Source organism: Balearica regulorum, chromosome 14 (genome assembly GCF_011004875.1).
Source record: "Balearica regulorum gibbericeps isolate bBalReg1 chromosome 14, bBalReg1.pri, whole genome shotgun sequence".
NCBI classification, from domain to species: Eukaryota; Metazoa; Chordata; class Aves; order Gruiformes; family Gruidae; genus Balearica; species Balearica regulorum.
This window is the reverse complement of record NC_046197.1, coordinates 19,940,464-19,966,776: the sequence shown is the minus strand read 5'-3', so window position 1 is coordinate 19,966,776 and position 26,313 is coordinate 19,940,464. Positions and strand designations below refer to the sequence as shown.

Sequence of the window (26,313 nt, the reverse complement as noted above, 5' to 3'; positions counted from 1 at the left end):
TGCGACACACCGGTGAGTTTGGTGGGTGAGATCAGAAACCCTTCTGGATGCCCCAGATCAATCCTGTCCACATTCCTGCTCTCGCCTACAGCCCTCTGGCAAAAACACAGCGCAACTCCCACAGCCCGGGGTTTGTTTCAGTGCTCCATGCTCACGGCTGGTTATTCTCTGGGATCACAGGCCGCCGTGGCCGGAGCGAAGGCAGCGTGGGGAGGAGTGGGGCTGGGACAACACCCTGCGACCTGCCAGCAGGAGGATTTGGGTGTGCAGAAATACCGAGGCGGGTAGGGGTGGGGAAACGAGACACGGATCAGGGCTCAGGAACAGAAGGAGATGGCTTTTCTGCCCGTGTGGAGAACGGGCTGGGGCTGCAGCCCTGTCAGCTCTGCAGCCCTGTCAGAGCCCCGGGGCCCTCACAGACCCACTGGAGCCTTGTCAGAGCCCCCAGAGCCTTGTCAGTCCCGCAGCCTCCTCAGGCCTAGAGCCGGAGCCCCCCCGGAGCCCTGTCGCGGAGCCCCGGAACCGCCGGACGAGGCCGCCCGCTCCCGCCCCGGGCGGCGCCATGGAGCCACAGTGACACCAGCCCAGGCGGCGCGGCCCGGCCCCCCCCGTTCCCATGGCGACACGACGCCCCGCCCGCCCCCGCCGCTCCGCCCTCGTTATTGGCTAGGGCCTGTCACCTATGGCCGCGAGGGGCAGGCCGGGCCCCTCCTTTCCCCGCCAGCCATTGGGTGTTCGGCCTCCGCAGCGCGCGGGGATTGGCTGAGGGTCCGGGGCGGCTCGGGGCGGGCGCAGGCGCGCTGCTGTTATTGTTCCGTTGTGCCGCACGGCGGGTGTCTCGCGCCCGGCGCCGCTCCCTGCCCGCGCGCCGCCGCCATGCCGGTGAGCTCCGCCGTGCCGGGTCCGCGGCTGCCGCGGGGCGGGGGTGCCCGCCGCTGGGCTCGGGGGGCGCGGTGTGACCGGCCGAACGGATGGCGGCCCGGCCCCGGCCCCGGCCCTGGTCCCGGTCCCGTCCGGTTCCTGCGTTCCTCGGCCCGTCGCTGACAGGAGCCGCGGCGCTCGGCGGGGGGGGGGGGCGGTGTTCGCAGGCTCCGCGGCCTCCGCTCCCGTTGCGGCGTGGGAGCCGCCTGCGCCGTGTGTGGGCCATCGCGGGTGGCGTGTGCCGTCCTGTCAGGCTGGGTGGGGTGAGGGGCCGCGGGTGGGGCGAGTCCCCTGGCAGCAAGGAGCGCCGGCCGGCCTCACCTCACCGGGGGGTGCTCGCCTCTGCTCCCCGGGGTGCTGCGCCGGCACGGCCCGCCGCTGTCAGCGCGGTGAGCGGAATGGCGGGGGAGGACCGTGGGTGTGTGCTCGGGGCTGGCTCGGCAGCGCTTCGGCCCTGTGCCTTGCTCGGGCGCGGCGGTGCCACGGGCAGGTGGCGTGTGCCTCATCGTGACTCGCCGATTTTGGAAACTCTCTTGCACCCACGGTGGCACAGTCAGACCGTAGGATCCCTCCTCCGCCCCGGATGAGGCTAATCGGCTCTTGGCTCTCACCAGAGCGGCAGAAGGCATTTCTGGCCTCCGCTCAGGCCTGAGAGGAATCTGGGCAGCTGGCAGCGGGTGGGAGAGGCGCTTGGAAGCAGTTTGTTTCTTGTTGACATCCAAGATAGCTGCTTGAGAAGTAGCTAAATGCTCAGCTACAGCACTTACTGCCGAGGGTGGTGTCTTAGAGTTTACTAGATCAATTGGGTTTTAGGTTTATTTAATCAGGAGAAGCATGTGACATCAAATTAATCGGCAGTGCTTCAAAATTTGTATTTAACTACTCTGTGAAAGAAAAGGCTTGTGAGGTTTTATAATACAGCATTTGAATTTTCTGAATGGTTAAATTCAAAATTCAGCAAGTGCACTGAAGCTTGTAACTTAAATGAGTTCCCTTCAGCCAGTGCTCACTGGTATCTGCTTGTCATCTGTAAGGTTTGAGGCTTGTGTGCTCTGCTGAGAGCCTGGTCATTGTGTTAACGTAGAACCGCACTGCTGCACCCGCTTCCAGCAAACTGCTTGCAGAATGTTTGCTAGCATTAAATCGTTTATTGAAGAAGTTAATAGATGATCTTGACTGTGAAATTCTCAAGTTTTACTCAGTTGGTTTCCATGTTAGCAAACAGAGGAAGATTGCATTGACTGAATAAGCATACATTATTCTCTCAGCTTTAATTCTAAACCAGTTCTGGTTTTAAGTCCAAGTTCATGATCCTGTGGAAAGGTATGCATTTACTTGAGTTGATTCAACAGTGTTTGTGCTTAAACGCACAAGTATGTTAACAGTAGTGTTACAGCCTGTGTATTTTTCTTGCTTTTTAAAATAATTATAGATCAACAAGCCTGAGAAGCTGGACAAGCCAGAGAGCTGTGATAATGTCAAGGTTGTTGTTCGATGCCGGCCTCTCAATGAACGAGAGAAAGCTACGGGCTACAAAATGGCAGTCAATGTAGATGAGATGAGAGGAACTATAACTGTTCATAAAACAGACTCCTCCAATGAGCCTCCCAAGACATTTACATTTGACACAGTGTTTGGACCAGAGAGTAAACAGCTGGATGTCTATAACTTAACTGCAAGACCTATTATTGACTCTGTCCTAGAAGGATACAATGGTAAGTCCCTTGTTGTTTTAAGTCAAGGATCCCATCTCCTATTCTCTACACTGTTAGAGTTCCTGCTGATCATATTTAAGGGAATTTCACCTGCTGAGGGCTATGGCCCTGTATTGTTTCTGTCATGGCCTTGAACTTAAAAAAAGCCTGAAGGTACTTGCTCTTCTGAGTAATCGCAGTGGTTGTACCTACTATGATTGTTAACAGTGGGAGATTGGTGATGAGCAAGACTCAGCAGAGGTCAATTAGCTGTATGTTTTTATTCTGTATCTTCTGTTTGCAAAAAATATAAACTTTATCTCATTATCAGAATTCTCAGCAGTCCTTCACTATAGAATTTCAGTAACCAGGCAGCTGCCACGGTCCTGCAGTAACTAGGTATGCATACCAGACTTGTGCATATAACTACTGCATTTTCTCCTCTAAACTTTGCTGGTTTAAACTAAGATGACTAGTTAAACACATCTTCCCTACCCCACAGATAATCTGTTGCTTCCTACAGCTGGGAAGAGTATGACCGATTTGTGTGTGTGTCTGTTATGCATGTAAATGTGTTATGTAAAGGAAAGCAGATGCTATAGGAAAGCAAACTATTGCTTTCCATAACAGTATGCTATAAACAAAATTTTTAAAGGTTTGTAAAATGCCTAATAAGCTCTTGTGCTAACACACCCAGGTTTCAGCTGATAATTCATCTTTTCCAAACTGTAACGTCAGTGGCTTGACAATCAAAACTTGAGTTTTCAGCAGTGTTAGGCTAAACTTAAGAACCAGTACATTTCTGGAGTACCAGAGTCTGGGATCTCAGTAGATTTTCTGGATGTCTTCCTGCACAGGCTGATTATCTAGTCCAAATTGTAGCTGCATCTGCAGGTTCAGAACCGGGCTTCTGCTGTGGCCTGTGTTGTAGAAGCCTTGTGCTGTTTCTGCTGTGGCTTAGGGCACTAGCAGTAGTTGATTTTTGCATTTGGTATATAATGACCTTCCTCTAATTGACCATGATATTAATTGGGCTTGCCTTAATTATTTGTGTGTGAGACCTAAGTTTACTAGCACTCCATACTTTAATTGCTCTGCAGAGTTAAAACAAGCTGACTTTTTCTTGGATTTCTTGCAGGCTGGATAAAACAGTGGCTCAGCCTTGTTTGCTGTGGTTGTCCAGCGCTTCTGTTGCTCCTAGCTTTGTACAGTATCTGTTAGAGTGGGTGGAAAATTTCAACTCCATAGAGGTGTTTAGCGCTATCAGGCTGAGAAGTAAAACTGCAGTTAGCAACCTCTTAGAGCTTGTTTGTATATCTTCTTATCCTTCAGGTACTATTTTTGCATACGGGCAGACTGGAACAGGCAAAACTTTTACGATGGAAGGGGTCCGAGCAGTTCCTGAGCTTAGAGGCATCATTCCTAATTCCTTTGCCCATATATTTGGTCACATTGCCAAGGCAGAGGGGGATACAAGGTAAGCAGCTTCTGTCTTTTTGTCTGTCCATCTGTAGTAAGAGCCTGACCTTGACAATGGCAAGTGAAAGGGTACCTCTGGCCCTAGCCAAAAGACTCCTACTTGGGCAGTTCTTGACGGGGTAGCAGGATTGTGTTGGTATATTGTTGTGGGTTTTTTGCACTCTGTGATTGTGTTTGCTGGACTCTAATAAATCTCTTATTAAGAAAGTTACCCAACTGTTTGCCTTCAGGTTTTTAGTTCGTGTGTCTTACCTGGAAATTTACAATGAAGAGGTGCGGGACTTGCTAGGAAAAGACCAGACACAGAGATTAGAGGTGAGCCTGCTCTTCTGAATGTGGTGTTTGTTTTCAATCAGTGAGCAATATTGTATTTTAAAGACCAGAGAATCACTTGAAGGGAAGTGAGAGGTCAGGCCTCTCAGCACATGTGCTATTGCCTTTAAGATATGGTAGCTGGATGTCACTACTGACATCTCTGCATCTTTTCTGCTTGGTCAGTTACGTAGTGAGAAACTGGCTGCTTCATCTGAGTCAATTCTACCCCAAGGGCCCCTTGGCAGTCTGTCTAGGAATTGGAGACTGAGATTTGAAGTCACTATTTGCCACCAAGGGAAACCAGTGGAATATTGTCCTGCCTGAGTTTTTGTTCCTTAGCTGCTCTGATTCAGAGTGTTGGACTGTTTTATGTGCAAACCAGAACCTGGAGGAGTAAATCACTGTACTATTACAGTACCACTGAAATTTGCTATCAGGGATCTCCTAAGGGTGCTCCATCTCAACTGTTTCTCTTTTAGGTTAAAGAGAGACCTGATGTGGGAGTTTATATCAAAGACCTTTCAGCTTATGTCGTAAACAATGCAGATGATATGGACAGAATCATGACTCTGGGCCACAAGAACCGTACGTAGCCTTGCTGTGGGCGGGTTTGTAGCTCGGGCAGAGCAAAGGTCTCCCCACAGTGAGAGCTCCTAGTCCTAATGCTGGAAAGATTGTTCAGCTGAGCGGAGCAAAAAGGGTATCCCCTCCCAAACCCCTTTTGTGCAGGGACAGGTAAAGAAGGCTGTGCCTCCCACATTGGCCAGTGCCAGTGGGGGAAACGGCAAAGGGGAGGATGCAATGAGGGCAGTCAGTGTTGTCAGAACTGCTAGTGTGTGTCTTGGTTCTTTTTCCCCTTCAGATCTGCTCAGGATGAACAACTAGCCCTGTGCTGTGAGTGGGAGATGGCTTATGTTTTCTGGAACACTTCTTAGTTAAGCTCAGATCCTTTTATGACTGACAGTTCTGACTACTGTTGCTCTTGGCATGGATTGCTGTGTCCTTATTTCTCAATATACAGCTGTTTTCAGGGACCAGCTGTGAGTGCCTTGGGCTACTGATCTTTGTAGTCTTAAAGAAACAGATGAGAACTACTGCTGCTCTTGGGATGGGAGTCTGGTTGGCTTAGAGCTACAGCAGGCCGTAGCACTTCTGCTAGTCCAGGCTGGAGTTATGCTGCACCTTCAGTGCCCAAGAATACAGTTTGCTGCTGAGTCTGAGCATCCATCTTCCATCCTCTGAAAAACAGGGCTGGGTGAAGAGGTGGGGATAAGGCTCCTTTGAGAGCAGCAAGAGTGTTATGGAAGCATGTGATACCTTCTGAAGACAATATTGCTTTATCTCTCTATTAAAAGGTTCTGTTGGTGCCACAAACATGAATGAACACAGCTCTCGTTCACACGCCATCTTCACTATCACTATTGAGTGCAGTGAGAAGGGGGTGGATGGAAACATGCACGTGCGCATGGGCAAACTTCACCTGGTCGATCTTGCTGTAAGTAGGAACAGCCAGGTCTGTAATAACGCGTGGTGGGTATCGTTGCTCGTGTACACACTGTTGAAGGCACAGTAAAGGGCATGTCCCATATTTCATGGCTAAAGCCTGACTTCGCTTTGACGCTTGACTTCTGTGAAGTATCCACTAGGGGCCTTAAATCAGAGGTGTACCAGGAAGACCCTTTAGTGTAGCTAGAGCCTGTCCCAGTAAAAGGGCTCTCTTGCTTCTGTAAATTAATCATTAAATGGATAAACTACATTGGAAAGAGCTCTCTGGACAGCGGAACTGGGCCTTCATAAGAGGCTTTTTTAGAGGGTTGTGACCACACAGTTCATTACTTGCAGGTTCCCTCCAATGTATGTGTGCTGGTAAAATGTGCCTTTAGCCCAAGGTTTACACCGGAGTACTTCTGGAGAAGATGCAGGAAAGAGGAGAGTAAAGGCATTCAGTGTTTGAATGTTAACTTAATTTACATGATGTATGCTCAGGTTGTTGTATGAAACTTTAAAATAATTGCAGTGTTGCTTTTCTCTCTTGATCTGCTGATAGGAAAGGTTGGATGTGGTGCTTAGCAGCTCCAGCTGAGGTGCCTTGTAACTGCTGACTTGCTTCTCATTAAATTTTTGTTCATGGGGATGAAATCTCTATTTTCCCAGCTGTATTACTTTGAGCAATCCACAATTTGCTGGCATTGAAAGCTTCAGTTAAGACCTGTTAGACTTTTCTTTAATGTCTGAGGTGCTTAGCCAGGTTCTCTAATAATGGTTGAGGTGCTTAGTGACATAGCTGCTAGCAAGACTTCAGGTGTAGTTGGTCGTCTTTGGAGGAAGGAGATGTATTAGAGGATCTGTTGTAACTTCTGCTTCCTGTTCCTTTTCCAGGGTTCTGAAAGACAGGCAAAAACTGGAGCCACGGGGCAGCGGCTGAAGGAAGCCACTAAGATCAACCTCTCTCTTTCCACACTGGGGAATGTCATCTCTGCGCTGGTGGATGGCAAGAGCACCCATGTGCCCTACCGTAACTCCAAACTTACACGACTCCTTCAGGATTCTCTGGGAGGCAACTCCAAAACCATGATGGTAAGCTGAGAGATGCCCTTTCCAGAGCCAGCTATCAAGCTGTGTTTTCACAGGGATAGCATAGTGACTTTGCCAGGAGAACAACCTGGCATTTACCTCTTTAGTTCAGAGCTGTTTGCAGCTCAGAGAACTTATGTGCGTTTTTTCTTTTATCTTTGCATCTGTACCTATGAGGTTCTGAACGCAGTGCAAATGTACACATGTGCATGAAATGAAATAAAAGCTGTGCTTGGATAGCCAAAAGCAGCTTTGGTGTAGAAGCAGCAGGAAACCTTGGGAAAGAGTAGTGTGAGATTGACAGAGCTGGGGATGGGTCCCTGAAATTATTGTTCTGGGCTCTGATGCTCTGTCCTCCAGTAACTTGGTCCTCTGTGTGTCACAGTGTGCAAACATTGGTCCAGCAGACTACAACTACGATGAGACTATCAGCACTCTCAGGTATGCAAACCGAGCCAAGAACATCAAGAACAAGGCCAGGATTAATGAAGATCCCAAGGATGCTTTGCTCCGCCAGTTTCAAAAAGAAATTGAAGAGCTTAAGAAAAAACTGGAAGAAGGTGAGATTCCCCTTCCTCCTAGTGTTTCTCTCTACACCGGTGCTCACTGAGTGCGAATTCTTTGCTACTTGAGGATGTCACGGGAGCGGTACCCCGGGGTGGCAGGGCCTGGCGTTGCCCGCTAGGTGGCACTGGGCACCGGGGAGCCACAGCTCCTGGCCTGGCTTGGGGGTGTGCAGCAGGCTCTGGGCATGGCCTGGGGGGTTGAAATGTACTGTAACAAAGTCTAATGTTTTCCCTGTTTGAGGAGAAGGGATGTATGGGTTTTCTTGGGGGGAGGGGGTGTTGGAGAAAAATGAATCAAATCTGTGGAGCTAGAACTGGGGCTGACTTTCAGACAATGCATAGAGAAACAAGAAGCTTCTTAAGCTCTGTAACTTCATGGCCTTGTGGCGCTATTAGTCCATTGACATTGGAGGACCGTGCCAGAGGGATGCTTACTAAACAGCGCCCTTGGCTCACAGGGTGGAACAGTTGTAGCAGTAACCCCAACATGACTTGCTGTTTGGGGTCTGGGGTCTGCCCCATTCAGGAGAAGCAGGAGAAATGCTCAGTAACTTTTTCTTCAAGGGCTGGGAGCTTGGTGTACCTGTTTCATTGCTGGTGAGCTGAGGGTGTGTGCTTAAATTCTAGACTCTAAGCTGCAGAACAAACAGCCTCGTGCTTGCTAATGTTACTGAGAGGCTGGGATGTTAAGTGTTGGATTCTATTCAATTTGGTTTCCAAACTTGGCCTGAAACATCTGAGCATCATGTTTGCAATGGCAGCGGTGATAAATGCTTGTGAAACTGGCTGTTTTCTCAATTAACAGCTATCTAGCTTCATGTATACAGGTGTCTGATTAAGTAGCAAGTCTGTGAGAACTTTTGCTCATCTGACCTTTCTCCTCCATCTGAGATGGAAGAGAAAGTACGGTGAGATCCTGCTAGGAAAATTTTGTAGCTTAATGCTTCAGCAGTGCAAGGATGCTGTATTTCCCATGAAAAGCACGCTTGAGCTTTAACATATACACACTGACTTCACAGCATTAAATTGCTTATCTTGATTTTTTTCCTTAAGTTTCCTGAGCTGTGGCAAGCTGTCTGCTTAACAGTTAATGACTTCTGCAGATGGTTGTAAGCTGATGTTGGACACTGCTGGGTTTGGATGAATGCCGCTGTCACAGTAATAAGCTGATATGAGGTGAAGGGAAGCACATCAAAAAGCTCACACTTCTTTTCTAGGGGAAGAGATATCTGGTTCCGAGACCAGTGATTCTGAAGAGGAGGATGAAGATGACGATGGGGAGATTGGAGAGGATGGGGAAAAGCGGAAGAAACGGCGGGGTAAGGCAGTAGAAACTCCTGTCAGTGTCACCAATCTCCTCTTACCCAGGAGCTGGTGTCAGAAACTGTAGCCAAAGCCAGGCGGGAAAAAGTGGAGGTATAGAGCTGCACTACTGCCGCTGCAATTATCATGCCTCTCCTAGAAACGAAGCTATTTGGTGCCGTTTCTGTAGATGGACAGCTCTGAACCTGTCTAGTATCTGCTTCCACTTGGGTAGTTGTGCTTGTGGTAGCATCCTCTTTTGTGGTGGCTCCCTGGTTGCCGCAAGGTGGCTGTGTATGGCTTGCGACTGGTGGTGTGGAACTTCCCCTGCTCAGAGAGGTGGGAGGCAGAAGGCACCAAAGATCAATTGGTAGGCAGATACAGTTTTTATAACCATGGGAATGGTTGGAGGGGAATTTTGGCTGTGGTTTAAGCAAAGGATTCATCTGTCTTACAGATGTTCAGTAACTGACTCTTCTGGTGTCCTATTTTATGTTGCTAGAGGAGAAAAACTTGACCTTTGGGTGTCTTTGTGCAAGCTGTAAAGCCAAATGGGAGCTGCACATCCCTTGTTTGGGAGCACTCTGGAAATCCCATGGTGAAGTTTGCTTTGTCTGACACCAGTGTTAAATTACCATGTTACAGCTAAACCTCTAAACTCCAAGGGACGTTGCTGCACCTGGAACTGCAGGTCACTGTGTCCTGTGGGATGCTGTAGTTTCCAGGAAGCTTGCTACACCCCTGGAACCTTTCTGATGTTTCTTCATGGGGAGTAGAGAAGTGAAGCCCAGTGCTACACCTCAACTTCTAGCTTGTCTAGTACAGTAACTTTGACACTCAAACTGCCTTCCTGTCCTGAAGCACCCAAATCTGTTTCAAAGATTCCTTTTAAAGTATTCCTGCCTTAGATGCACTCTCTTCACTTTGGTATCTGTCCAAATAGAGTCATAAATGACCTTTGTCATACCTTTGGCAATAGTTGTAACAACTTCATTTTTCACCTTTTGGTAACTTCTAGAAGCAAAAAGATTGACCGCTGTTTCCATCAAGAACCAAGTCCTGCCCAAATCTCCTCCCAGGAGGAGACCACCTTCAAAACGCTGCTTGAGAGGAGTAGGGGGCGAATAACTGTGACTAACTCAACCTCCAAACAAGCTACTCTAGTTAAGTTCCCAAAGTACAGATGTTGCTCAGCAGGAGCACGCACAGTAACTGTCCCTGTGCAAGCTGGTTTGGCCTTCCAGAGGGAAAAGTGCACATTGCCATGTACATCAGACTGGAAAGGACTCCTGGTCACTGAATCCTCTGCTACTGCAGATATCCACAGCCTTCTCCACTATGATCTGGTTTTCTGTGCTGTTGTTGCTTGAAATGGAAGCTGCCTTGGCATGTTTTAAGCTGTAGGCTGGTTAAGATGGGTTTTAACTGAAGCGTCTTTCGGAGCATGTTATTTTGTGCTGGGAAATGGTGGCTTTGCAAGCTGAGTCTGGGAGGGATCCTAGCAAATACTTCCTAATGGGAACTTGTGCCTTTTTGAACTAGGTTGCTGGCCCTTCTGGGTTTCTTTCCTTTAGAACTAACTTCCCATCTGCATGTTTCTTCCTCTCTGGGTTTTTCTGTGGGACGCATTTCTGTTTTCCAGGCAGTAGCAGCAGCAGTAGTTCAGACTCCACATGCTCTGTCATAGAGAAACCTCTGGATAAGTCCTTCACTAGTGAGTGGGAGCTCTTAAGTCCTTTAAGCTTTGGCCTTTCCATAATCTGCACACTCCATTTTGCAATGCTGCGCTCTTCCCTGCTGTGTCCATTGGAAAGATAAACCGGAACGTTTAACACTGCTAAAGCATGCCTTTCCTTTGCTGCTTCCACGCTTGAAACAGTTGTTCAATGTGCACATTGTTAGCCAGATGTGTGGAAGAATAGGAAGCAATTTAGTATGCTGCTAGAGCAAGATTTAAAGACAATGGAGAAATAATAGGTTAAAAACAGTTTGTAACTTCTGTGTTAAATGCTCCCCCTAAAATATCAGGAAAAAGTCTGAGCTAATTTTTTTTAATGGGAGTTGCTACAATATGAGTTCATAAAAAGGGCAGCTAGACAGGTGAAATGGGTTGTGCTATGTTGGACTCTGCCTTCTCAAAATTAATTTTGGAGAAAATGAATGGAGCAGTCAAGAGTCAAACAACGCAAGGTTTACACTTGCATAGAAAACATGGTAATGCTTGATTGGCTTTATTTTGGCAGATACTTAAAAAAAAAAATAATCAGTGATGGTGGTTGGGGTTTAATTGCCCCATGACATTAAGTTCTTGATCACTGTGGGATTTAGTTCGGAGGAACAAGGGATCTAGATTTTGTTCTAGCAGTGAGGAAAGTCTCATCTGCTCCTGGTCAGAGAGGGCTCTATGCCTTTATAAACCCTACAATCAGTGATGATTGAAGAAATAAATCACAATTCAAGACTTGGCTTGTAGGGACTTCACTCACTGTTGTGGTTATCCTGTGTAAATGCAGTCCACTTCTCTCCCTGTGTGGAGAGAGTCTGGGAAGTATTGCTATATAGTTCAATCACATCTACATTGTTATGTTAGTGGAAAGCATCAGCTCAGAGAAAGTGTGGTAGCAGGTTGAGAAGGATCACAACCTAAGGGAGACCTTCGGTGGGTCATATGATGGTAGGCTTGGAATCTGCTTGCTTCAGACTTGCTCTTTCAAAGCTTGCTTGAAACCTTAGTATTTTATTTGGGTGAGGACAGTTAATAGCAAACTGCTGGTGTGGCAGTGAGTGGATGAGTCCATCTCCAGCTAGTTTGGAGACAAGCAGCTCTTATGGAAGTTCCACTGGGCTTTTGGTGATTAGAGTAAGTGTGGCTATATGTGGTTTGGGATATTAACTGTCCTCAAGCGTGATCCTTTTGCATGTGATGTCTTTCATTATCCCTCTCCTGTCCTGCCTTTTTTTCTGCACTTGCTTGAAAAACCAAAACTGGCTATATACCTCTATGGAAGCATCAGTTACTGCAAATTAACCTACTAATACCCTGTGTAATTAAATGGAGAAATCTTGTGCTGAGACTCCCTGTGTGCAACTGTCATGTATCTTGCAAAGAATTGGCTTGGAAACTTGGTTAAAACTTAGAATGAGTCTTTTCTATGCTAATATTTTACAGGTAATATAATAGAATTGGCTATCTTGAGTGGGGGGCGGGGCAGGAAGCATTAAGTCTCTTCTTAAAGAAGAAATCTACCTGGTTTAATTGTTTCTTAGGGCATGATCTTTGCGGCAGGCTCATAATGTGACATTTAGATTCTGCATTGCATTGAATGGGCAGGAGAATGCAAGAGTGAGCTGAAGATTATCCTGGATATGCAAAGCACTCTGAAGTACAGAAACTTTCTCTGCTTTAGCATAAAATCATGATGCATTAATGTTTGCTCTAATGGAGAGTTTTTAGTGATGATTATCCTGTGTTTTCTACTCTAGAAACATGCATATAAAATTAAGGCTTGTTCTAATGCTGATGATCTTTGTCCAAAATGATCAAAGCAATAATATATTTTCTTTCCTCCTTTTTATGCATATGCTGCCTCTCTGCGATTTGCTTTCTACTTCCTCTTAATGCAAGATCAAGCAGGTTGGTGTAATTGATTTCCACCTCCTTATAATACAGTTGCAGAGCTTGTGAAAAGGTCTTACAGCTTGGTTTAGTTCACCTTTTTCCTCTAAACTGAGAATACATAGGGCTGTGTACTAATGGTAAGAAGCCTTTATCTGGTTTATCTCTTTTTATATGATGATCTCTGTATAGCACTTTTGGAAAGCTTCTTAATCAAAGACTAATTAGAGAGATTTTCACCGCAGATCCAGAAATAAGTGCTTATTATCTGATTCCAAAGGTCAGCAGATGGAAACTAAGACATTGTTTGCTGTAGTGCTGAAGTCCTTACATTGCCACAAAACTAGTTATATTTTCTTATGTGTATGAACAAACATGCATACAGATATGTACATGCGTGTTTACAAATACAGGGCAATTTGTCTGTCTGCCTAGAGGTTGTATATGTATATAAATAAAGGTGAATGCCACGAAGACCAGAGGGAAGGGGAAGCCTTTTATTGAACAACAACTTTCTTGAGCATGTTCTGACCATATATGTTATGTCACTGTGAAACAGTCCTTTGGCAGTTGATGGCTTCTGTTAGTTTCTAGGCATCTGGGTTCTGTGGTCCTGGGGGGTTTTTTATGTCTGGAGAAGAGCAAAACAAAAAAATGAAGAATTTGCTTCTAGTGAATAAAGGGAGATTTAGGACTTGTGGGAGACTTGTGGATTTGAGGAAATGCACATACGCTGGGGGTGTGCTCTCACTAACCCGGGGTCTCTGTGCTCACCTGCCTGAGGCACTCTTGGGGTTACAATGAAAGTTGACTCAGGACTTGGAGTGATTTCCAAGAGCAGCAGCCTCACGCTTGGTCTCAAACACCTGCGATACTGAAACAAACCCTTTAGGGCCAGATAGTTCAGTGAGTTGCTCTGGCCGCTTCCTTTGTAACCCTCTATGAACTGTACCTGGTTTGCTGCAGTAGTAGTGGTGTTGTAAGGACACAGTTGATAAGTCACAGCAAACATCAGTACTTTCAGATCTATGGGTAGTTACTGTTAGATAGATCAAATACCATCAAGAAGTTTAGTTGTGTGTTTTTCATGGGGCTGTTCTGAATTTCTCTCATCCCTGCATTTTCATAGTAGTGTGTTCTTAAAATAGCTATGTGCTCACCTTGCAATAGGTAAGCCTGTAAGGAGGACAATGAACGAGGGGTGTGGTGGGGATGCTAATTTGAAATTTGAATATGTAACTTCTGGCAGCTTAGCTCTTGCAGCTGTAGGTCAAGGCAGTCTTCTGTTTTCCTTCATTTGGACTAATCTACGTGGTTAGAACATCTGAGTTTCCAGCTCGGACTTCTCTTCAGGTGGTGTTCCTTCTCCAGGGGTTCTTCATATATATATATTTTCTATTTGGGGGGTGTTTATGTTATAGTGTTAGTTACATAGCATTACTGCTCTGTGGGAACTGGTGACAACTGGTCAGTGTAAAATGGGATTTGAAATTCTGAGTTGTGCCCACCTTGGAGCTGACATTAAATTTCTGTTAAATGCAAGTATTGAATCTGCACTTGGAAAAAATGCTGTAATACAGAGGCTGTCTTATTTCTGTGAACTAATGTATTTTCCCTATCTCTTCCAAAGGCAAAAAGAAAGTTTCCCCTGATAAGATGGTAGAGATGCAAGCAAAGATTGAAGAGGAGAGAAAAGCTCTTGAAACTAAGCTTGATATGGAAGAAGAAGAAAGAAATAAAGCCAGAGCTGAACTGGAGAAGAGAGAAAAAGACTTGCTTAAAGCTCAGTGAGTACCCTGCTCTGAGCAGGTTGTGTGGGGTTTCCGTTCCTTAATCTGCAACTTAGTTATGGATATCTGGAGATGTGTGGTGAGGTGGCTGTGCAACTTCATATAAACTGAACATTGGCACTTGCTATTATCAAAGTGAAAGAGGAGCTTCTCTGCTTTCAGAGTTTAGAGCAGATGGAAGAGACAAGCTTTATCCTGTTGCCACTTTTTTCTTCTCTTAAGTTTATCTAGTTGTACAAGATAGCCTAGAAATACAAATGAATCCTCCGAACCCTTGAGACCTGTGAATAGCAGCAGTGCTGCCGTACTGCTTGGTCAGTGGGCAATAGCTGTGTAACAAGCCAGGTTTCCTGCAGCTCACTGTCACAAGCATGTTTTGGGCATAGGGGTTCTCCACTCTGGAGCTGAAAAGCTGCTGAGATCACACTGGCCCATGTAAATTGGACAGTCATGCTGTCAGGCGCTGTTCTGGCAGCAGCCAGCGTTCCTGGTTTGCATCTCAACTGCCCTGCCTTGATCTCTGTTCACTTGCTTCTATTTCTGCAGCTGCCTCTGGGCATCGCTGTACTGGTAGGGTCCTTGGGGGTGCCTTGAGTTTCCTGGTGACACCACTGCTGCCTTGCAGCCCCTCACCAGAGGGGACTTACAGCAGGAGAGACCTTTCTGCCACTTTGGTTTTGCTTGCGAGAAAGCAATGGGGACTGGAGCTCAGGGAGCTGCCTGCATTCACTTGCACTGCCTCACCCCCACTTCAACCCCTGGCAGCAAGACAAGTTTTTCCAGCCCTGTGAATGCTGCCTGGGCTGTAAAACTGAGCTGGACCTGCTGCCTTGCAAACACTGTAGGACAGGAAGCTTTACACTTATCTGTCTCGCTAGACAAGAGCACCAGTCCCTCTTGGAGAAACTGTCTGCATTGGAGAAGAAGGTGATTGTGGGAGGAGTGGACTTGCTGGCAAAAGCAGAAGAGCAAGAGAAGCTTCTAGAAGAATCAAATATGGAACTGGAAGAACGAAGAAAGAGAGCAGAACAGCTTCGCAAGGAGCTTGAGGAGAAGGAGGTGGGGTTATATGCTGTACCTGTCTGAAAATAGCAGTGGCAAGACACACCATGATATGTGCCTTGGCATTGCTCACGTGGATGAAATGGGACTCTACTCCGAAAGCACAGCAGAAGCTAACAGCTTTGGAGGCCGCACATTTGCAGTGCGATCGCTGCGGGTCTGAGCCAGCCTGGTTAAGCCAGGTCAATGTGCCCTTGGCAAATGCTTTGTTTTGTTCAAGTAGCTTCTCTTGTTTGTACTATTGCAGATTGTTTCTTTGATTATGTTAATGTGTGGATGTCTGTGCTAAATGTTGCACACAGCAAGAACGCTTGGACATCGAGGAGAAGTACACCAGCCTCCAGGAGGAAGCACAGGGGAAAACCAAAAAGCTGAAGAAAGTTTGGACCATGCTTATGGCTGCAAAATCGGAGGTTGGTGTCCGAAGTCCTCAGCCTGCGAGCACGTGAGGGACTGTAGCTGGGCAGCATAAGCTATCAGCTTTGTAACACTGGAAAAAGTGCCATATGTTTAGAAATGTCCTTCTGTGCTGTCCATTTGGCTCATGTAATTCAAAAAGATCTAATTAATCTGGTATCAGAGCTTCACAGGGGCATGTTGTAGAGCTTTTCTCCAAGCCACACTGAGGGGGGGGGATAGAGAGGGGGACGCTGTGAGACTGAGATATTCAGAACTTGAAGGAAAACAAAGGTGGTTTGCTGGCAGCCCAATCTCCTGCTTTGCAGTAGCCCAGATGCTCCTCTGCTCTTAGCTGTCTGTCCTTTCTGCCTGTTGCCCTCATTGTCTCTTCCTCAGTCACACTGGATCAATGTGTCTTCTGGCAAGTATCTAGAGTTCCTGCTTCATAAAAAGAGCATTTTGTCCTTGGGATCAGAGATTTTCCTTGAAATCTTGCCAGGAATATAACTTCTCTGCACACTCTTCATCTGCTCTTAGCTGGTGCAGAGCTTGGATTGGCAGAAGGCCAGTTTCGTTTTCATGACTCTGAGAACTTAATGCTATTTTCAGCTATCTCTGAGCTGGAAGGTTTCAGAGGGTTTATTCAGAGATAAATATTCTAGTGCTTATAACCAGAGTTTGCTTTCATTTCCCAAAAACCTGGTATAAGCAGAAGGCTGTTCTTTTTTAGGCTGTTATGTCTTAAACGAGCTCTGATGCCTCTCAAATGCCTGGTTTGTCTTCAGATGGCAGATCTGCAACAAGAGCATCAGAGAGAGATTGAAGGATTATTAGAGAATATTCGGCAGCTGAGCAGGGAACTTCGTCTTCAGATGCTTATCATAGACAACTTCATTCCTCAGGACTACCAGGTAAAGACAAAGAACCTAAGCCTGTGACATAGGGCTGTGCTAGGCACACTGAGCTCTCTAGCTCTTCTGTCCAACAAATGGAATGAGTTGGCCTCTTCCCCCTTTGTGAGGTATTGATGGTTAACTGATTGACACTTGTCTGCTAAGTTGTAGGGCACATGGGTTGGTGCGTGTTGCTGTGAGCCTTCGTTTGCTGTGGCTTGGCTGAGCAGGCCCAACTTGGTTGCGTTCATGTGTTTGTGTCACTATCTGGATTGTTAGAACCAGGTGATGTTAAAGTAGGAAAAGATGCTTTTGTCAAGCAACTCTTGTAACCTGGTGGACTTCTGCTTGAAGTCCAATTCCATGGTTGTGGAATCTGTTTTATGGAAGCAGTGTATGATGTGGTGGGGGTTGTAAGCAAAGGGATATACTAATCTCAGGTCTCTGGCAGCATGTTTTCCTAACGGTTTAAAAAATCAAATCACATTCACCATGTATATAACTGGTGTATTCACTGTGTGCCCATGCTCTGGGTCTGTTCAAAACCTTTTTTCCACTGTGCTTGAAGTTGTGCTTGCGAATGTCTGATATTAGTACAAAGTAGTGAGACTGAACTTGGAACGCTTCACTTGTTTTCTTGGTGACCCCAATGTTCAGAAAATTAATGATAAACTTAAATATGATGCACACTATTTAATAGAAAATGGAAAAGCTATTTCCCTTAATATTTTGGGGTTTTTTCCATATCACAATGTGTTTATTGCTATCCTGATGGCATAATGAGAAACCCATGCTTTAGTGGGAACTCCAGTGCATACAATTTGGGAGTGGTATTTTTCTCTTCTGTAGTCCTCAGAGTGTAAATAGGGGGTTTTGAACATGGTATGGCTGTCCTGATAAAAACAACTTGGAATTCTCAAGACCTGTTTTTAAGCAGTTTGCCCAGGCCTTTAGGGATGTATGTTCTAGAAAATGCATCTGGAGTGTAGATTGTGCAAGTCTCTAACAATTACTGTTCTAATTTTTTTTCTAGGAAATGATTGAAAACTACGTTCACTGGAACGAAGATATCGGAGAATGGCAGCTGGTAAGCTAGCCGACTGGCTCATGTACAAGCTAATGTTAGCATGAGCTCCTGAAGAGTTTAATTGAGCCCACAATAAACTGATAAAGCTGTAGTCAGTTTTACTGTGCACAGTAGATTTTACTAACAGACCTTTCTTTCTTTAAGAAATGTGTTGCATATACAGGAAACAACATGAGGAAACAGACTCCTGTCCTGGATAAAAAAGAAAAAGATGTGAGTGACTCTTTATAACCTTGTATTGAACTGCATAGGTCTAAGTTCTGCTGCCTGTGCCTACTGCTACACTGTTACAGGGAAACTGTCCAATTTTAGTTTTCTCTTTTGAAGAGATGAGTCTTTCTAATACTACAAAAGCACCATTGATCAGTGTATAAAATGATTCTGAATTTTTTTGTGTTGTGGGTTTTTGGTTTTTTAGCCCTTTGAAGTGGACCTTTCCCATGTTTACTTAGCTTACACTGAAGAAAGCTTGAGGCAATCTCTGATGAAGCTGGAGAGGCCGAGGACTTCAAAAGGAAGATCCAGGCCCAAGACGGGTAGAAGGTGAAGAACTTTGGAGTATCTATATGTAATGGGGGATTTACCCAGGGGAAGGCTTAAGTTTGTGCATGCAAACTTACCATAAGTCCTCAAACATTTGCTTAATGAGAAGACAAAATGCTAAGTTTTTGCACGGTATAAAGTTTTCTGGTGCCAAGAACCAAGACAGAACCAAGCTGAAATCTCTTTACTGTGGTAAAATCTTGTCCAGAAAGACTTGTCTGGGGATTTTTGATACCCTTTTGCTGCATTCCACTCTTCTGGCTTCTTGCTTTGTTTTACTGTGTTCTGTGGTTTAGTTTAACGTCTGACACATCGACAGTACATATTACTGGAAAGTAATGTGCTGTTGGGGGAGATTTCAGCATGGTTTTCTTGGTTATGTTTGATTGGTTGGTTTTAACAAATGCTTGTGGAAGAGTAAGACTGTGTAGTTTTGACTTGAAATGTGGCTGGTCCCTGTCTTTCCTAGACAGCATAATGATGTCTGTATGGTGTTATTTTTCCCTTTCCTTTCTGCTCTCCAAACAGAAAACGTTCGGCAAAGCCAGGAGCCGTCATTGACTCTCTGCTGCAGTAGGTGTGACCTGTTCAGAATTGCTGTAAAAATCAGTGAGTGTGTAAGATTTGGTCAGAATATGGAACTTGAGAGGCACAGTTTGACATGGCTATAAAATCCATGCCTTGCTGGTATGGAGCTTTATTTTAAAAAAATGTATTTCTCCTTAGTTGCCCGTATATTGTATGTTATATTAACATAATATTAAACAGGTATATATGATGGTTGTGAAATTCCATGTGTTAAATGTGTTGTGCAGGAAAAATTGTTGGCAATCCTTGTTGAAATGTATAGAAAATAAGGGTTCTAGATGTGTGTTTAACTGCTAGACACGTTAGCTCAAAAAGGTTGAAATCCTAAAATTTAAGGCTGGTAAATCTGATTTATGCCATGCTTTGCACATAACTGGCAGCTTTCACTGTTGTCCTCTGTTGCACTGATCTGTGTTTGAATGTGGTTGCTGCAAACCTTTGAACTAAGAGCATCAACCCCTTTTATTTAAATATTCCTCACTGTGGCTATTAACCTGATCGTATTGTGTATTGAATACACGCTCCTCTTCCCTTTGTTTGCTGTCTTGCTGTACAAAGAAAGTAGTTGCGTAGAGGAAACATGAACTACAAAAGTCTGAGACTTCTGGGAAAGGGACCATATTCTGTTTTAAGTGCAACAGAAAACAAGTGTGTCACAGTAGTGCTTTCATTTTTGTCCATAGTGTGTGATCCGCTGGCACTGTGGAGTGTGAGACCTTTGCAAAGGCAAAAGAAAGCTTTTTCCTCCTTTTAAGGCTGTGTTGCAGCATTGCTTTGGCTGCTTTTCATGCTTCTGAGCTGGATTTTTTTAAAATATATGTGAATTGTTCTGTAATCTGAACAGCAGAGATTATTTAAGGGGATGCTGTAATACTAGGACTTAACTTCAGCCTTGGGACGGTGAGCATTATGGCTCCATTTTCTCATCCCTGGCTACAAGGGCACCAGACCAGTGCTCCAAACAGAGGGTGAATTTGACTCTGCTCTATTAAAACAAGCATGAATTGCCCAATTTTCCCAGAGCAATAACATTCCCTGAAATAGCTGATGCTGTTTGTGTTCCTGTGTAGACTGTATCATGTCAGGTACCTGGCTATGCTCTGATGAGAGGGAAAAAAAATCTGGTCTCTGATAATAACCCTTTATTTGTGGTGGCTGCTCTTTTTCTTTGATATTATGCTGCTAATAGACACATATCACTTTAATACATTGCTTTTGTGTCACAGAGAAAATGTGTCGCCTTTGGATTGTGCGTGCTTTATAACTCATGCTGGAGCACATCAGCTGCAGGCATCCTAACAGTTCCATCCCAGGGTGGTGGTGATTAGCTGTAACTTCCATGTAATCATAGTGGTACCTAGAGATTTAAAAAGCTGTGATTACTAATAAGAGAAATGGAATCCTTAAGCATGACAGAAGGAACAAGACAGCTCCTTAGGTGTCCTGAGTTCTTGCTAGTAGCCATGTTTGCAGTTACCACAATGTTCTTGTGAAGTCCTTAAGAGTAGCTGGAAGCTGATATCCCTTTCTTACTGTTGTGATGTTTAACTGTGTGTACCTTGTGGCTTTAACATCTGTAATAGTTAAAACTGGTCTTGTAAGGGCTTATTTTGCCCTGGAGATATATTCAATTGATCTAAATGAGTTGTAAGCTTTCCCTGCTTCTTAAAATGTGTTTTTTCAGGATCATGACCTAGGAGAGGGACATACTGCCCTCTGTTTTGGGGGAAGCAGGGGAGGGAGCATCACCCAAGTCCATGCAAGATCTGGTTTTGTCACCTAAGGTCATACAACATACAAACACTGGCGTTTGTTTTCTCTAGCCTAGCACTTAGATCCGCAAAAATTTTGAGTATTTACCTCCTAAGCTGTAGTTGGTTTAGCTCTTGAAGAGCTGACCTTACTTTGAGTGTGCTTGGATAATGTTGGGTATCTTGTGTTATGTACTTCTCATCAAACATGACAGACTGGAAATGGCTTAAACGCTGTTTTGTCTTAGGCCTTGCGTCAGTTCTCAGTCTGAGCAGATAGATGGATAGTTTTGGTCTGTGCCAGTCTCAGAACCAGGGATAACGGTTGTGTTTCCCTTTTTGCGTTATGTTGTCTTGTGCTAAGATTTCTTGAATGATCTGCTTAAGGGAGTTTCTCCTGAACTCTGCTTTCAAAGAAAACATCTAAAAGTCTCTTACCTGACGGACGTCAGTGGCTTAAAGGTACCACTGTGGACCATAACACTGCATTTAAAATATTTACAACTTAACTATAAAGTTATATGCTTCATGATTTAATTAATGTTCCAGTCCTGCTGCTGAAAACAATAGTACTCTACATATTTAAGTGAGCCTTGGAGCAGAGAAGACAATAAATAATTGCTTGCACACTTTTGTAATTGGCAGATTGGAGAGACTGGTTGTAATCTCCTGTTACGGGGGCTTGGAAAACAAATTATTGGCTCTTAAAAGAGGACTTTAAGTGGAATGCTATCACAGTCATGCTGATCTGTCATCTTGGCTTACCTTTTGACTGACGTGTTTTGTTGAAGTTCTGGGAACTTTCTTTTAAAACCAGGGAGGCTGGCTTGCAGGTTTACCATACGGGCCCTCTCCTTCCCCCTGGACAATCTGTGAATGTCCAAAGGGTCTGTAACATGCTTTGAGGAAGGGGTTTGGTTTGTGTGGGATTTTTTAAGAGCTTAATAGGGCCATTCTCATCCCAGGTCATTATGTGCTCTATAGTATTTATCAAAAATCATATTACCATAATATATAGTGTGTGTATGTGCTCATATTTGCATCGTGCTACCAGAAGAGTCCCCTAATTCAAGAACATCGACTTAACACTGAGGTTTTTGATGCTTTATGTTATTTAATGTTGTGTTAAATTAATTATTTCATATTAAAGAAAGGATCAGGAACAAGTTAAGAGGAGGGGAAAATGGTCCTTAGTGCCTTTCACTGATTTACACTGTCTGCACATGTCCAGCTTTTGCCTCTCTCAACAGTTCTGCTTAGCCAGTCCTGTATATAGGAAAAACTGCTAGTCTGTATAATTTGTCTTCGTATTTATTGGTTTTCTAACTCTGTTTATTTCTGATTATTCTTTGTTTTATGATTAAACTTTATTCATTACACTGTATATATCAGTATTGTGTCTCTGGAGCATGTTCATACCATGAAATAAAATTCTCAATTCCTAGTTCCACTTCTGTGCATGTCTTTCAAATAACTTTATTCTTACAGCATCTTTCTAACTCTGAGTCAGGTTTGTCAGGAAGGGTAGCTAAAATAGCCTGTGTGGCTCTGATGTACAGCACTTACTGGAGAAGGCAGAGCAGTGAGTTTGGGTTGCATGGGGACCCCACTGCCAAGCCCCAGGGCAGTGGGCAACCAGCTCCTGTGGAAGAGGTAGACGGGGCAGAACAAGAGGACACTTTGTGAGGCTCTGGAGGAGATCGGTGGGATGTGCCCCAAGGAGCTGATGGGCCCCTTGTTCAAGCCTGTCCTCTGCCAGGGTTGTCCTGAACTGCCCTGAACGAGGCAGTGCTGCCTGTGCTCTACCTCTTTGTGCCCTCGTGTGCTGCATCGTTGGTACAGCTGCTGGGGAGAAGGCTTCTTGCACTGTCCCGGTTTTCAGTGGCCTCATGCGATGTGGCAAGCCTGTTGCGTCCTGTATTTTTGCAGATAGTATGAATTTACCTGTGGTAATGGGAAATCTTCAGCTCTGTTTCCTTTGCTGCACAAACTGTATGGGTCTGCAGTGCATTTCTTCCTCTGGAAGACACTTCACCCTGCTTATGCAGTAGGTAATAGGTTTTTTTGTGGTCTGCAAACTTTGCAGCTCCCCTGAGTACTGTGACTCAGTTGATGCATGAACCAAACCTTGTACAGTCCTGGGACTTTCCAAAGTGCTCTCCCACGCTGTGCCAAAGTAAGCTGCAAAATGGCAGACACCTAAATACCTGCAAGACTCCAGTCCCCTGGTGCTAGAGAAAGACTTTAACCACCACCCAGGTCTGCTGCAGGCTGGAGTCATCCTTTCAGCGGTGCAGTTCTGCTTCCCCCTTGCTGTTTCTTTCACTGCTGTTGCCACTGGAGGCTTTTTACTCCTGGCCCACAATGGGCTCCGCCGGATTGCAGCGTGAGGGGAGAACCGAGGGGCTGCTTGGCGAAGGAGCTGCTATCTCCCCTTTCAGCTCTAGCACACGCTTCTGAAGTCATGGCTATTTGTGGCTGGTCTTTTCCACTCCAGTTTCTCTTGGGCTTTTTCCTCTGCTTAGAGCTGCTTTCCTCATGTTGGTACAAGTCTGAGCCCCGCAGCAGAACGTGTTCTTTGTTTTGGCAATGCTTGCCAGCACCAGCCTTGTGCCAATGGACTTTGGACTCTTATGTGCTGCAGCCTCATGCATTCCTGGCAACTTAGATGGCAAAGTAACAGAAACTGCTTCTGACTTTGTGGGTTTAAACCCCCTTATTCCTAAAGCCCCAGTTCCATTTAGGAACCTGTCACTGCTCAGCTCTCCGCCCCTCCATGCCCTGGTTTCCAACCTGGTCACAGACTTGTGTGGATAGAAAATGTACACCCATTCTGCCCTGCAGTTTCCAGCCGTTGCTTCTGCACAGGCCTTGGTGCTGTGTCCTGGCCCTGGGCACGTTTCTGGCCAAGAAACATCTTATGCAATGCCAGCAACTTTATTCCAAAAATACATTTATTTTAAAAATTATTATAAATAATCTTTTAAAGATACAGTGTCATAGTTTAAAAACAAAAAAAACCCTCAAACTGTGGTCTTTCCTTGTCAAACTTCAGTCTTTAACTAATCGTTGGAGGACTCTGCGTAAGTTGACCAGGAAATCTCTCAGTGACGTAGTGTTGCCTGCTGCCACAGGACACGGTGCCTGTAATAGGAAAAAACGACCCTTTGAACGCTTGCTGGGGGAGGGATCTGGTGCTGCAGCCTGGTCTTGGCCGCTCATGGTGCTGCGGGAGGGGACGGGGTGAAAGCAGAAACGGTGACTGAGGGGAAGCCGGCCGTGCGGGAAGCTCGCAGGCTGAGGGCTGTACGGCCCCGGCGGGGCTGGGGGAGAGCTGAGCCTTGCCTTACCTTGTGGACGGCGCTCTTCCTGCGGACGAGTTGCAGCAAGTTGACAGAAATGCCCTTCAGGTAGCTGTGGCAGATCCCACTCTCCCAAGCGATTGTGGTGGCTTTGCATAAGATCTCCGTCTCATTGTCATGCTGGAAAAAGACAGGTGGCTTTTTCAGAAACCCTTTTGTACAGTCACAGCTCCATTAGCAGCAGATTAAAACAGCCCAAATAATACATTTCTGTTCTAAAGGGCAGGTGCAAAGCACAGCTCGAGATGTCGAAGCCTCCCAGCCATGTGTGTGCACACGTGGGTCTGTTCCTGTCCCTGGCGAGGAGGGTGCCGTCAGCCGCTGGCGAGAAGTCACGGCAGGGTTTGGCATGGTGCTCCTGCTGCAGGCGTGAACGCGGGACCCCGTGCCAGGGAATGGAGCTGGTTTGGGGGCGCAGAGGCTCTATAGGAATAACAAAAGCCCCTGGGAAGAGGCTGCCTCCGTGGGCTGCTTTGCATAAAGTCCCGTAGCGGAGAGACGTGGAAGATGAGGAGCCAACAAGCGAAGTGCTGGTGGTAATAAGAAAACTAGTCCGTTGTCTTCCCCGGGGCACGTTCCCAATGCAGCAGCACAGGCAGGGTGCTGAGAGCTCTGCCTGCTCAGGTCTCCGCAGCTTTCACCCAAATGGCAGCATCGAATAAGGGACCAGCCCATCCCCGTCAGCACGGCTGGTCTGCAGGCGTTGGGTCGTGAGGCATCCCGGGTGTCTCTTCTCGCTCCCAGGGCTGGTTCCTGCGGCAGGAGGGGTGCGGGGACCCCCCCGAGGGGGTGCTCAGCCCCCAGCCCCCTCGAGGGATGCTGCTGTGCCTCTCGGCTCCCGCCCTGCAGCATGAGGTGAGGGCATCAGCTTTCTGTGAAAACAGGAACTCTGGTGCTGGGGAGCTTGGCTTAGGCAGCAATTTTCAGAGCAGAAATAGGCTTTATTATCTGCTATTAAATCTTCTGCTAACTGAAGAGCCTTCCCCCAGATAAGGGGCTAAAGAGGGATAGTGTGTCTAACCGGAGCTCGAGATGCTGTGCGATAGGTGCGTGTGGGTGTCTGAGACGGTGACACACCGCTCCAAGGCAAAGGGAGAAGTTCCTCTCTTCCTTTCTGAAAAGCTCGAAACCCCTGTGTGCTGCTCAGACCCGTGCTGCCCATTCCTGCCTGCCCCTCTCACCTCCGGGGTGGCCAGGAGCCGCCGATGCTGCTTGGGCTGGCGCCGGAGGTGGGTGCGGGAAGGTGAGGGCCCCCGGGCCGGGCAGCGGCGAGGACCAGCCCGGCCGCCCAGCATCGCTGCTCGGGGCTCGCGATGGGCTCCTGGCTCCCGGGCTTCACGCCTGCCTCCTGGCTGCCCCGTGCTCTTCTCCGGCCCCCGGCATCCTCTTCCACAACCCATCGTGGCCGTATGATTGTTTGCGAACAAGGACGAGTTAGTTGTTTCTCTCTTACCTTATTGTCTGCAAAAATATTTGTCACGTTCATCTTGTCACAGGAAACCTTTATCAAGACACAAAGGAGAGGAGCAATCAGGCTAGAGAAAATGCTAACGGGGATCCATCCTGACACGTGCACACGCAGACACACCCCCCCCAACTGTCCGTCTGCTCTCGGTCCCCCCGGAGCGCTGTGAACCGCACACTCTGCCTGCTCAGCACCTTTCTTTGACTCAGCATCACTCCTACCAAGCCCGGCGAAACAATCTGTCCCTCCCATCAGCGGGTGAAGGCTGAGCCACGCGGACGAGCCCTACCTCCGTCTCCAGGAGCATGCTGAGCAGCCTGATGCTCTCCTTCAGAAAGTTGGAGGTCTGCAGCAGGGCGGCCATGTGGCCCTGGCAGGCTGACAGCACCAGGAGGGTGAGCAGGACCGGGACCGGGATGCTCATGGCCTGCTCGGACAGAACCCCCTCAGCTCACAGTTTGTGGCTATTTTGGTGATCTATACCTGTGTGTGCTTTTCTGGAAGAAGCATCTCAATTTATGGCTGTAAAATTGCTGAACCTGTAGGAAACAAACTTATTTTTCCCTTGTCTGCACTTTCCAAAGTTGCTCCTATCCAATTAGGACAACAGGTCTCTCTGCTGTAAAAGTAAAGATTTTTTCTTCTGATCTTGCATTACGTTTCAACGTAGGAAATTTCCACCATAAGATAACAGTGGTAGGAGTCAGGTCACGTAGAAAAGTGTGTAAACTGCTTGGTTTGGGGATTCTTCATTTCTCCGTATCCCGAGACTTTCCCTACACCACAAGGTGAAAGTGGCCGAACTGGGGAGACCATAGATGTGACCGCGCTCAAATAGTGGAGCTTTGCTTTTTTTCTTTTTTCTCTAACGATCCTGTGAGCTCTTCCATCTCGCTTTTCATTTGA

At 46.4% G+C, this 26,313-nt stretch overlaps 2 protein-coding genes across 4 annotated transcripts; one reads left to right on the top strand and one right to left on the bottom strand.

Annotated features, from left to right (window-relative positions):
• Positions 1 to 758: 758 nt before the first annotated feature.
• On the top strand, positions 759 to 22,030 carry KIF3A (kinesin family member 3A). Of its 3 annotated transcripts, XM_075766164.1 has the most exons (19): positions 759 to 882; positions 2,354 to 2,636; positions 3,948 to 4,092; positions 4,325 to 4,409; positions 4,889 to 4,994; positions 5,765 to 5,904; positions 6,789 to 6,986; positions 7,369 to 7,543; positions 8,767 to 8,868; positions 10,494 to 10,565; positions 12,477 to 12,485; positions 14,098 to 14,254; positions 15,136 to 15,316; positions 15,622 to 15,732; positions 16,504 to 16,629; positions 17,645 to 17,698; positions 17,843 to 17,911; positions 18,117 to 18,241; positions 18,770 to 22,030. In XM_075766164.1, the coding sequence occupies exons 1-19, from the start codon at positions 877 to 879 to the stop codon at positions 18,816 to 18,818; spliced, it is 2,193 nt and encodes a 730-aa protein (XP_075622279.1). In that variant the 5' UTR covers positions 759 to 876; the 3' UTR covers positions 18,819 to 22,030. The 3 variants fall into 3 exon arrangements, with proteins under 3 accessions (XP_075622279.1, XP_075622277.1, XP_075622278.1); XM_075766162.1 differs by lacking the exon at positions 10,494 to 10,565; XM_075766163.1 differs by lacking the exons at positions 10,494 to 10,565; positions 12,477 to 12,485.
• A 1,498-nt stretch (positions 22,031 to 23,528) lies between these two features.
• On the bottom strand, positions 23,529 to 25,943 carry IL4 (interleukin 4). Its single transcript, XM_075766904.1, has 4 exons — positions 25,697 to 25,943; positions 25,396 to 25,443; positions 23,931 to 24,062; positions 23,529 to 23,724 (listed from the first exon to the last, which is right to left on the bottom strand). Exons 1-4 carry the CDS (start codon positions 25,829 to 25,831, stop codon positions 23,632 to 23,634), a joined length of 408 nt encoding a protein of 135 aa, XP_075623019.1. The 5' UTR covers positions 25,832 to 25,943; the 3' UTR covers positions 23,529 to 23,631.
• Between the last annotated feature and the right edge of the window lie 370 nt (positions 25,944 to 26,313).

Coding starts and splice junctions, on each gene's coding strand:
- KIF3A (XM_075766164.1), top strand. Junction 2,637..3,947: donor TGTCCTAGAAGGATACAATG/GTAAGTCCCTTG, acceptor CTTATCCTTCAG/GTACTATTTTTGCATACGGG. Junction 4,410..4,888: donor ACCAGACACAGAGATTAGAG/GTGAGCCTGCTC, acceptor TTTCTCTTTTAG/GTTAAAGAGAGACCTGATGT.
- IL4 (XM_075766904.1), bottom strand. CDS start 25,831: ATGAGCATCCCGGTCCCGGTCCTGCTCACCCTCCTGGTGCTGTCAGCC. Junction 24,063..25,395: donor ATATTTTTGCAGACAATAAG/GTAAGAGAGAAA, acceptor GTCTTTTTCCAG/CATGACAATGAGACGGAGAT. Junction 23,725..23,930: donor GGAAGAGCGCCGTCCACAAG/GTAAGGCAAGGC, acceptor TTCCTATTACAG/GCACCGTGTCCTGTGGCAGC.